A 12,181-nucleotide genomic window follows, 5' to 3' on the forward strand; every position below is an offset into this window, starting at 1 on the left:
TTTTTTTCTTCCTCCTGAGCTCCTATTATCATTGTTAGGAAGTATTACAAGTAAGAACGTAACCTGTTGGTGAGTGTATATTCCCCTTTAAGGAACCCTAGCATTACAGCTGGTGAACTATGCTGATCACAGCTCTACCACTCCTTTCCTGTTGACCAAAAAGGAAGCTGTTACATCAGCAAGAGAACATATACAAAAATGAAAAGCATCTTTCATCTAATCCTTGGGTAGCTGCTGTTTTTATTTCCCAAATCATTAGTGAGAATAATCTCCCATTTCACCCACCTCACTAAATGTCATTCCTAATTTTATCAATTTGCAACGATAGCTGAAGTGTTCTGCAGTTTGCTGACTGAACTTTGATAAACATTAGCTAGTAATTAGCTTTTATTCAGCTGTCCAGCAGGGACTGCATCATCTGAGCCTACTCAGTTCCACTCAGCTGTGGTCATCTACAATTTCTTTCCACAAGGCCTCATGGGAGGGGAAACAAGAATGCTTAAGAATAGAACTTCTCTAAAAAATCATGTTTAAAACAACAACGGCAACAACAAACCTTTGCAACATGGTAAAATAATTTCATTGACCTCTCCTGGATTTTCTATTCTCAGTAATTCAAGTTCATACTTTTAAAGTCTCTGAGAAAATGAGGAATGAGAGTATATAGAAGTAAAGGAAATAGAGAGCATTTTCCTCTCTGAAGTTCCTTGCTACAAATACAATATATATTTCTTAGAAGGAAAAGTATACAGAGACCTTTCTGTCTGTAATAATCTTCAACAGAAGGTTATTGTTGTACAGAGTCTATAAAGCGCAGATATTGACAGATATTTAGACAGAAAACCACAGTCAGGTTAGAAATACTAACAAGACAGCATAGACTTTTTAATGGCTAAATGGAAGCTAGTAACTGAAAATGAGATTTCTGTAAGATAGAAACTTCACATCAGTTGCTCCTTAATAAATAATTAGTTTGAAATAAATAATACTGCATGGAATTAGTGTTTGGTACAGGTATAAGGACTGAACACCTGAGTCAGAAGACTGAAGTACATTGACCAAAAAAATATAGTGTAACTAATAGCACAGCAACCCATCATACATTTTTTTCATGAATGTGTCTAGACCTGTAGCAACTCTCCCTGTGGGATAATAATTCAATCTTCTATGTCTCAGCAGAGACTGTGATGACATTGCTAATTAACATCCATGATGATGACTCTCTTATGAAAACATTCATCTATTGGGAAATACCATTTCTAAGGCTAACCATCTATCTATTAGCAGGTCTTTCCATCACCTTTCAAAGGTAACACCATTTCTCTTGCACTGATTAGCATGCTATTTGAGTTACAGCTCATTTCATCTAATGGATACCTGGTTCTTGAACATAGAATCGGATATATCTGCTCATATATTCAGTGCCTCCAATTTCATTCCATTATTTATGTACTATCTGCCTTGGAAGTAAAGAAGATTTCACTTTTTGTGTGTCTAGTAAGGTACGCGTGTGAAATTGGAACAGCAAACACAGATGTTATTTTATTAACAGTTTGCCCATGCATTGTATTTTGGAATGCCTCACTAAAGTTAGGAAGATGTTGAAGATTTCTCTTTTGACTTAACAGTAGAACTGATACTCTTTTCGTCTTAGTGATCATTATTATTGGTTTATTTATTTACAGTAGCATTAAGCGTGTGCTACAGTCTGTGAGTTCACATGAGGAGGGCATTGCTTCTGCACAATTTCAGAAGGAATCTCTAATTGAAGCAACTTAATAACTGGCAAGAAAACGGAAACGGAGCAACAGAATGAAAAATGATCAGAGATCGATGCCCATAATGAAATCTCTATCATCTATTACTACTAATATTAACACACAAAGGCAGTAGGGAATAAGGGATCACTAATAAAATACATTGAATAAGAAGATTTATCTCACTACAGCACTGCTTGGATTGTATATAAAGTTACAGGGGGCAAGAACATCTCCATAAGCAGTAACCCAATGAAAGAGATGGGGAGGGAAGGAAGAAGGAAGAAAAGGAAAGAGAGGAAAAGGTAGATGTGCCCACAGTGATAAATGCTACCTTTTTCTTCTTTTCAACAATTGGAAAATTCCCTGATGCTGCTAAACCACTTACATACAAATTCTTCACTAAAAGTCAGCTGTAGGCTTGAATAGTATTTTCAGTCTGCCAGATTAAAGTTCATGAAGCAGACCAAGTTTTATTCTTAACTCAATTTAGAAAATTGTTTCAAAAGGAAATAACTAATTATTCACGTTCATTTTATCTTCATTTTTTTTACTATACATACAGAGTTCTCAATTGTTCAGAATTAAATCTGGTAGACAATTAACTAAAACCTGTTAAATTAAAAGTAATTTGCAATATAAAAAAGAACACTGTATGAAAGTGAAACCATAAAGGAAAGACAAATATACTATTAATTTCTAAGAAACAAGCATTATCCACCATAATTTTAATCAGTTTCTAGATATGTGAGATATTTTGGTCAGCCAACAAAAGGCTGTTGAAAAATCAAATGAGTGCATTTCACAATAACTGGAAATCAGAGTCAGTTCTTTTCTATCTAAGCCAAAAAGTACAGAGTTGCATTTCCTAACTAGGGTGACTGGGAATCAACAGAGTTTTCAAATATTTTAAGTATTCTATGCACACATACACATGTAAATTAATACACCCAACTTGTCAACAGTAAAGCTTCAAAGGCTGTTCTTCAGAGCTACACTTACAGTCAAAGTTCTTAAAATGCTGGCTGAAACAAATGAAGTTTCATTGATTTTTAAATAACTTGAGATCTAAAAGTTTTCACTTTGTCTTTTCACCAGAGAGCATACTTCAGGCGAAGTACAATGGTGATACTTCATCTTGTCCGTGCTTCATTGCACACTCAAACTCTTTGAAGCTGATGCGCCCATCAGAATCCCGATCAACCTCTCTATAAGAGAAAAGAGATCTGGTTTTTAAAACCCAAAAGACATTACGTGAAGCAGACATACTTATTGTAGGTATTCAACACCAACATTGTTTTGAAGAGCTCAACTCCTACACATTTGAATTCTATGCCACGAACTGAAATACACTTTTTGCATAGCACATCTCATTTGAGGAGTTGAAAGATTTTAAAAAAGAAGTATCATTCTGTTTATTCAAGAGGAAGCAGAAGTGAATTACAAGATGACAATTTGAATTCTACAAATTTAGCACTTTTAGCACAAATTTAGCTCTTCTACATCCTCCCTAGTGCCCAAAATTCAGTTATCTGGGGTGGAGATGCTCAGAGTTCCACAACACAGCATAAAATCCAAGACTTCTAGGTCATAAGATTTCATAAGCTTACATTTAAATTTCCTCAAATTGTCCTAAAACCTTTCACGTACCTCAAGCAGCTTATTTTGAAACATATATTGTGTTAACAAGCCTAATAGTTGTAGCTGTAAGAAAAAAATGCTCTTTTGCATATAAGTATATGCTAAAGTGCATATTCTAATGCTCAAAGAAACACCTCTGAAAAGAAAACCAACTTTTCCTATTTTTATTCCCATGATATAAGCTGATAGAGGACAGCAATTCAGTTAATGTCATTAACATAAAGGTCTAGGCTTTGTCAAACACAGTTTACAAAATTTGATGTAGTGACAGATTAGGCTGACAGAGTCTTCTGTAAAGTATTTATCTTAGTTCTGTCTACCTTTCTTATTAGAAACTAAGAATTATATAGAAGTTAACATTAAAAAGCTGATGAACTCTTGGAGCTCAAAATCTGCTCATCGTGTCAGAAAATATTTTGTTTACAACAATATGCGGTCCAGCATTCCATTATTGATCTGGAATAACATTTTTAATTATTACTGATAAAATTTGCAGATGACACAAAAATTGGTGGTATTATAGTTCTGCAAACTTTGCCATCACAATTAGTGTTCAATTGCAGTATTCCTACTATCCTGCAGCATGCAAAACATGATGCATATTCTACATAGATTAAAAGAAAAACTTCAAAATAATCCAGGCAGTAGCCTCTGCTAAAGAGCCCTTGAATGCCCTGGAAATTTCAAAGGGATTCTAGATCCTGCAGAGGTAGTACAGCATCTCAATACTAAAGAAAGCCTCACACGAAGAGATAGGATGTACTATTCTATGCACATATGCTTAAACATATGCTAGAAATGAAATTCTTGTGACATGAAACATTTTCTGAACTTGGTCAGATGAACTTCAGACCTCGGGGTGGAATAGTGAACCCTACAGGTCCATAAACCTATGAAATGGCACACTATCATTGTGGAAATATGTAAATGAAAGTAATTCTTTCAGTTTATTGTTGGCTCTCAATCAAGACTAAATCATATTCATATTGTGCTGCTTTTCAGGTAATGACAGGTTTGGGATGATGATCACCTATGTGTCCTGGTGGACAACATGACAACTGACAACTCAACGGATCCTCTCAAATATTGTATGCTGTAATACCAACAAACACAAACATTCACCAGCAAGGGACGAATGCAGGTCATAATTACAAAGCGGAGATGCTGTCTTGGAAAGCAGTAACTGAAAAGGGCTGAGGAGTCATAAAAAGTAATCAAATGAAGATTACTTCCTACTGTGATGCTTTACATAAGAGGGGAAATATGATCCTTGAACATGTAAGCAGGATAATATCTAAAACAAATACAACTGATTTTATTTCAGAATACAGCATTAGGAAAATTCTGAGGAAAATATTGTGTCTAGTTTCTGCTGCCCACACTTCAAGAATGATGCTGAGCAACTAAAAAGAACTGAGAAAATGACTGCTGTAAATTACACGAGTTCTGGAAACAGTGCCTTATAATGAGACATTAAACACTTCAGTTCAAAAAAAGATTAGTGAACTGATTCTATCAAATCAAGACCACAGGTACCTCTCTAGGGAAAATATTTCAGATAGTAAATATCTTTTAAAGGAATAAGAAAAGACATGATGGTAGATATCAGTTGGAAACCAAAGCTAGAAAAATTTACATCTTAAATTAGGTTTATTTTTTAATGAAGCTGACAAGCTATTGAGATAACTAAACTATGGGTTATGAGACAGTTTCTCTCTCTTGAAAATCAAGACTACGTAACTTTCTACAACATATATTCTAGTCAAAAGGAATACTAGGTTTAATTACTTCAGGACAGACTCACTCCATGGTGCAAATCATTATTCTTTCATTTGCATTGTATGTACCTTAATTATCTGATAAATTATTTAAGCATCCTCCATCAGTATCAGAGCAAAACAGGCATTTGTAGAGAATATCCATATCCATGGTTATAGATAAGTGAAATGAAGCCCTCCATGAAATTCTAAGCAAGGCTTAAGAATCTGATGAGTTTTGTGATTGAATAATGCCATCAAACTTATCCACTGATATATTCTTACACAAAAGACACTGGAGATGATGAATGATGGTCCACACCTGTCTTGTTCTTATTTACACATCCCTATTTGTATACTGATGCTTTTCAGACAAACAGAAACCCTGTAAGAAGGTATTTGAATCTGCTCAGAGGATCTGTTCTGGACTTCTAGCTGTGGTGTCCCTGTTCATTGCAGGGGAGTTGGACTAGGTGGCCTTCTGAGGTTCCTTCCAACTCTAAGGATTCAATGATTCTATGAACAGTTTAACCATCCCAGGCCAGTTCATCCTCTTGCCTCTGACAGCAGCCATCAGTTGGGTATATATGGAAGAAAGGGAAATGTCTAGTGATGTTCCCTTGATTTATTTTCCCTTGATGTATTCTCTGTACATTCATGGATTTCCTAAATCAAACATGCATGTGTGTATGTAAATATTCTTGATGCATTTTTATTGCATGAATTTTTCTAGCAGCTTTTCAAACCCATATGAAACCCACAGCTTGAACACCTGTTCTATGAATAAGTACCTCATCTTGTTTTAAACCTGCAAGTGATTTGCCATTCCCATATTTTCAAGGGTTAACCACCACTGAAGAATTTTTCTAACAAAAAACAAACAAAAACAAAAACCCTATTATATTTTAATGACAGTACCTATTACTACTCCAGTTCTTTCAGCTGCTCCAAACAAGACTTGTGCTCCAGACCTCTCACCAGCCTCACTGCCCTTCTCTGAACACACTCCAGGGCCTCAATATCTTTCTTGCAGTGAAGGGCCCAAAAATGAACACAGTACTCAAGGTGTAGCCTCACCAGAGGTGAGCACAGGGAGATGATCACCTTCCTGTTCCTGCTGGTAACACTATTTCTGAACCAAGCCAGGATGCCATTGGCATTCTTGGCCACCGGGCACACTGCTGGCTCATGTTCAGCCGAGCATCAATCAATACTCTCAGCTCCCTTTCCTCTGCACAGTCTTCCAGCCGCTCTGTCCCAAGCCTGCAGCATTGCCTTGGGTTGTTGTGGCCAGAGTGCAGGACCTGGCACTTGATCTTGTTGAACTTCATCCCGCTGGCCTCAGCCCAGCCTGTCCAGATTGTTCTCTAGGGCCTTTCCTACCCCATTTATGTTCACTATGTATGTCCACAAATGAGCTTCATTTGGAAGCTCATCTTGAAAAACGGCCCTCTTCTTTATTTGGTGTTTGCTCTACATTCCAAAAGCCACCAAATGAATCTTAGAATTAAGTATCACTTTCCGAATAACCTTTCAGCAGAGATTATCAAGATATGCTGGCTGATATATGACTAATAAACCAGTAAGTAGTTAGCTTTTGTGATCTGAAGAAATGCTGTCTTTATTTAAATGTTATGGATTTTTGAAACCTTGCCAGAAGTAATCTAAAAGCTGGAATAACCTTGGAGTGTTAAATTTTCCTTTTTTTCCAGCTGAAACCAATGACACATTCACTCTTATGATTATGAAAATACTTTGTCACAGCATATTGATCTTTATTTCACAAACTACTACTCATTTAACAATTTTAGTATAGAGATGTTTCAAGGTATGTGGTGCTGTGGGTAGATTGTGTGATCTTTCATTGAAAATTGAGTGATAATCACCATCACAAGTTGCTAACTGTGAGATATAAATTATTCTCTTATACAATTAGGTAGTTGAAGACTCCCCAAATCACCTAAGTGTATTTTCATAGCAAACTGGATTAGATAAATGGTACTTCCCATCTGACAGGAATATTTTAATGTAAATCTAAGTAGAGTAAATGAATAGCTTAAAAGACTAATGTCGGTATAAATTGCCTCTTGAAGTTTCATGTTTATTAATTCACGGAAATTAGTACTTATCAGAAAAGTATCCACATGCAAATACTGCTTACTCGTTTATAAATAACTGCATGTATTAAGCAGGCACTCAAGCTTTTTCCCCACCATCCCTGAAACAATTCACACATGGTCAGATTCTGCAGTTCCTAAAACAAAAACACGCACTAACAGCAAGAAATACAGTATGCCTTCTTTTTGTACGGACTATCACAAAAACAGCACCCTTCAAGTAGGCACAAAATTTGAAATATTCTTTATCTGGTTTATATACAGTTTCTCATTAACCTATCATATCTATCTAAAATATGTAAAATGAAAGATTAAAGATTTTAATTCTGCTCTTCGTTCCCTAGATAATACAGTATCTGACCTAAGTGGTAAATCAAGAAATTGAGAAAGCATTTCTATTACTCAAAAGAAAGAGTAGGGAATGTGCATCAAAACCAGCATAGACTGCCACAGAGTTGGCTTTCAACTCATTAGTTCAGTAAAACAAGCCCCAGAAGTCACATAAGAGCCAGGATAAATTAAACGCTGTTCAGATCACTGATGCTATGGCCATACATCATATGGTAAGTAAGGTGGCTTAAAACTTGCTTGGATTTCTCCACTACGAAAACACAGTTAAAGATCATTAATTATACAGCAAAGGGAAGATGGTCTTTGCTTTGGCTTTGAAAGAATTGAAGTTAAACCATGGGGAGAAAGTTTTCATTTACTCTATTTTTTGGAGACAGTAGTTTGCACAGATTATTATTTATTGGTTAACATACAACTTTAAAATGGTCGTGATACATTTAATTGAGTAAGATAGCATAAGCAGTTATCACAACTAAATATGAAAAGACAACTTTTTGTTTATAAATAAATGTAAAATCAGAAAATTGAGAAATTTTAACCACTTATTTCCTAACACTTTTTGGGAGTGCTCCTGGGTATAGTTCTTTTATGCTTAAAGACCGAGCACCAGCTAGGTCCTACAACATCTGCCTTAACTTCATTCTTCTGATCTGGGTGTGATAATTCAATGCTCTTTTTCTATTAAAATAACTTCTCATTTTCCTTTCTCTTTAAGGAATTCTAACATGAACATCATAGGGAACCTACTCAGGAAACTCGGGAGAAAGCAGTCTAATAATCCCATTGCCTTTTTCGCTAATAACAAAATAAGTTCGATTTTGATCTAACTCGTGTTTTCAAGAAAGTAGAAGCATTGAAGAAATGCAGCTTGCAGTGTGATCCACGAATTTTCCTTTACAGCTCCTCTACTATTTCTGATACTGATACTGTCCTTCCTCTGTCACAGACAGAAGATCTGGAATAAGTTTCCAAGGGAACCTGTTTCCCATTAAAATACAATCACCCACTGCATGTGCCTTGGTGATAAAATTTTACAAATTATGTTTGTCTTCTGTATGCAAATTATGTTTAATACTATTGCTGACATCCTTTTTTTACTATTTTCACTTGCTCTGTTCTCCCAGCCCTCCTTGATTCACTGTGCTTCTAAAGTAGTCTGGGTAAGTGACATCTGGCTGTCATTCTGTTGGCTCTCATTCTAACTTATTCCTTGTGACTTAAAGAACACCAGAAGATCTGGAGGGTAACATGTTGCCTATCTGCCATGAGTCAGAGATGACTGATTTACTGCCTTTTGCCTCAGATTCAATTTCAAGAGCACTGAGTTCAGAATTATCTTCTATTTCTCCATTTCAATGACAAAATTTCAAACCTCAGTTCTTCCTTCTGGAATTACAATCCAAATAATAACTTCAAAACCTTAAAAATAAGATGACTTACAAATATTGCTCTGTGAAATGCACTTGCCTACTGTTTGGTCATAGGTTTATACATTAATATTGGCTCCAGTAGAGAAGGATCATAAAGTGGAAAAATATGTTACATTAAATGTAAAAAAGATGTTTTTTTTCTCCCTTGAAAACTGCCTACGGAAAGAATAATGAAATGAACAAAACATTTTTTTAAACTTTCCAAAGTACCAGCCTGTGATACAGATTCATAAAAATGTCCCACGATATTACAATATCATTCCAGAGTGTAAGCAGAAATTACTTGACAGTTATTTTAAAAAGAAAAAATTGAAAACAAAACTAGAAAATGCATAAGTTGATCACAATTAATCTCAATTGTCACATGAAGAAGTTTCCTCAGCCAAAGTTTTAAATTGATTATTTCTTTTACATTCTATTTATTTAATATTTTAAAATAAAACTATCAGGGAATAATTAAAGTAAGAGTCAATACATTCACTGCATTTGAACCAAAGCTGTCCTACTGATTGAGCAGTGAGAGTAAAACTTACACTTCTTGCAAGGAGTCCCTGCCAAGGATAAAATGACCCACCAACTGAAGATTCAAGGATGACAAGGATCTTCTTCAAAAAGCTGCCCTCTCTTCTGCTTAACCAGCTGGTTCTTCCTGTTCATAGCATTTGCTTCTTTGTTGATAGGATTCCTGCAGAGCTCCACAGTTGTTTGGTTACTAATGCATATTAATTTCACTTCCTTAAAAACCTGATGAGAAAAGCCATTCTGAAGCACTGAAGAATTATGAAGATACCTCTAGTTTTGCTTCCTGAAACAATGCGGTACTAGAGTACTAGTAGTCAGAAGTTTCAGTTAGATAGAAGAGTTTAAGGAACCATCTAAATTGTTAGAATTACATTACTATTAAGGTAGAAACATGCTTCACTTCACCTTAGGTGCTGCTCAGTTTTTACAAACGTTTTAAAGTACAGAAAACAAACAAATCATTAACTGTGGGGGAATTGTTCCAGCAGTACATTACATTCAGTTGTTTCTTCCTTGGAAGAAATACTGCCCTTTTTTTCCTGAATGCACTGCTTGACTACTTCTCTCAGTAATTGTAATATACCTTACAATATAGTAAAGTATAGACTGTTGATGTCTAGTTCTCTATCTGCAATATTTTTTATCCATTCTTGTACAGTTTCCCTGATTTTTTTCTCCCTGAACAGTAGAAATAGTCTCGGACACAATAGTTTTGCCAATACTTGTCGCTTCTTTCTTAACCAGTTCTCTCTTCTGAAGTCTTTATCATTTGATCCCAAAGATAGGGGTACTTGGGTAGAGTAACTCTTTGATTTATTTCTTTGAACGTATCAGAGAGGGCAAACTACCCCCAGACACTCTTCTCTTGATCACTTCTGCCTTCTTCTGCTGAAACTCCACAGAAAAACCTCTGAGCTTCTACTTCTTTGAGTATGTGTCCTAACTTGAATCTTTCAGTCTGCAACTGCCACTGCAGCTTGTCTTTTTGTATCTTCTCATTCTTGTTCACTTGGAAAAAAATATGTATCCCTTGAATGTAAACGATTTTGCTTACATCATCTTTTTTACTGCTTTTTCTCATTCTTAAACTTCTACCTCTTAGAAAAGGTCTACTGAAGCCTACAAGCATCTACTGATTTTATAAATGAAGTAAGAAGTGCCTTGCAGAGCTCAAGAAATAACTACCATTTGGAATCAATATCAAATGCTTCCATTTCTAGGGGAATTACTAGTTAGCAGCTGTAGAAACACATAGTTAATAAATATTTTCATCCCTGACTTGAAATCAAGCATAATTTATTATATATAACACGTTATAATAATATATATTATAATTCTATACTACATAAAATCATACTTAACAAGCAATACATAACATGTAATCTGTAATCTATAAGGGTTATATAACAATACAATACTACATAACATTATCACTTTAATTATTATAATATTTAATATATAATTGTGGATTATTCACAGAATGATGCAACCATATATAATGTGGAAGGCACAGTGTTTAGATACAATATTCTGAACTGTGCATTAAGCTTGGAAGTTCAAACAAAATCAGGTTTTACAGAGCTAAAACTAGAAGCCTAGGAAAAAGAAATGCAGATAAAATCCCTAATGGGAGGCTTATCATAGAAAGGAGATCATAAAGAGCTTAGGAAATCTTAGTGGAAAAGCAACCCAGTGTGAGCTTTTGAGGAGTAGTCAAGACAGAAATAGTGAACTCTTTTTGTGATACATAAATAAGGGAGCAGCATTATTTACTCTGTAGATGTGAAATGTCATGGTTGACATCAGTACTGAAATACTGCATTCAGCTCGTGCCCTAATTTTTTTTTTTTTAAGAATACTTAAAATGTTAGATGATGCAGAAACCTAACCTGACAACAATTATTTGAAATGAGAAATTGCCTAAAGCAGTTCAGTTCCTCCATTTCCATCAGATGCTGTTGATACGACAAAAGGCTTCCTCCATGCAGAGGATATTTCATAACAAAGAAGTGGTGAACAAAAACAGTCATAAGCCTTAAGGAGAGATTAAATGAAGAATAAAACAAAAATGTATAGGAAAATATGAATCAAATTATATAGCTATATAACCTATAATGTACAAAATAGGATAATATCTTTTTAAGATCTTTTAAAAACAACCATACTTATATGTCAAAAGAGTTCAGATAATTCCTCATCTTTTCCCATTTTATTAAGTGTAACTTAATTAAAACCACCATCCTTGCTGAGGACTAGATTCCTAATTCTAAAGCCTACTAATTTTGCCTTAAGTGCCCAGTTGAAAGCATTGAGTGACACAGAGAATGTCTATTGTCCCCATAGCACTAGCTCATCAGCAGAGAAAAAAAAGGGAGTTTAAAAATCAAGTCTTTAGATAAACCTAATGCATTTCATGTTTTCATCTTTTTGTCTACTAGCAGGTCTGAACAGATTTATTTGAAAACACAAAATACCTTACTTCATGGCTCTTCTTGTCGCTGATCTTCATCTTCTGCTGTTGCTTAAAAGCAACATTTGGGCTTGAGGTCTCACTAAATGAGAAACTATAAAAATAAAATTAAAAAAAAAAAAAACAACAAAGCCCA

At 35.0% G+C, this 12,181-nt stretch overlaps 1 protein-coding gene across 1 annotated transcript in view; it reads right to left on the reverse strand.

Annotated features, from left to right (window-relative positions):
• EFCAB11 (EF-hand calcium binding domain 11) overlaps positions 1-12,181 on the reverse strand; it is a 59,029-nt gene continuing 46,848 nt past the window's right edge. The window contains exon 6 of the mRNA XM_010711811.2: positions 1-2,965. Coding sequence (XP_010710113.1) covers positions 2,866-2,965 — 100 coding nt within the window. The 3' untranslated portion in view covers positions 1-2,865. The remainder of the gene's footprint in view (positions 2,966-12,181) is intronic.

Source organism: Meleagris gallopavo, chromosome 5, assembly GCF_000146605.3.
Source record: "Meleagris gallopavo isolate NT-WF06-2002-E0010 breed Aviagen turkey brand Nicholas breeding stock chromosome 5, Turkey_5.1, whole genome shotgun sequence".
Classification (NCBI taxonomy): Eukaryota; Metazoa; Chordata; class Aves; order Galliformes; family Phasianidae; genus Meleagris; species Meleagris gallopavo.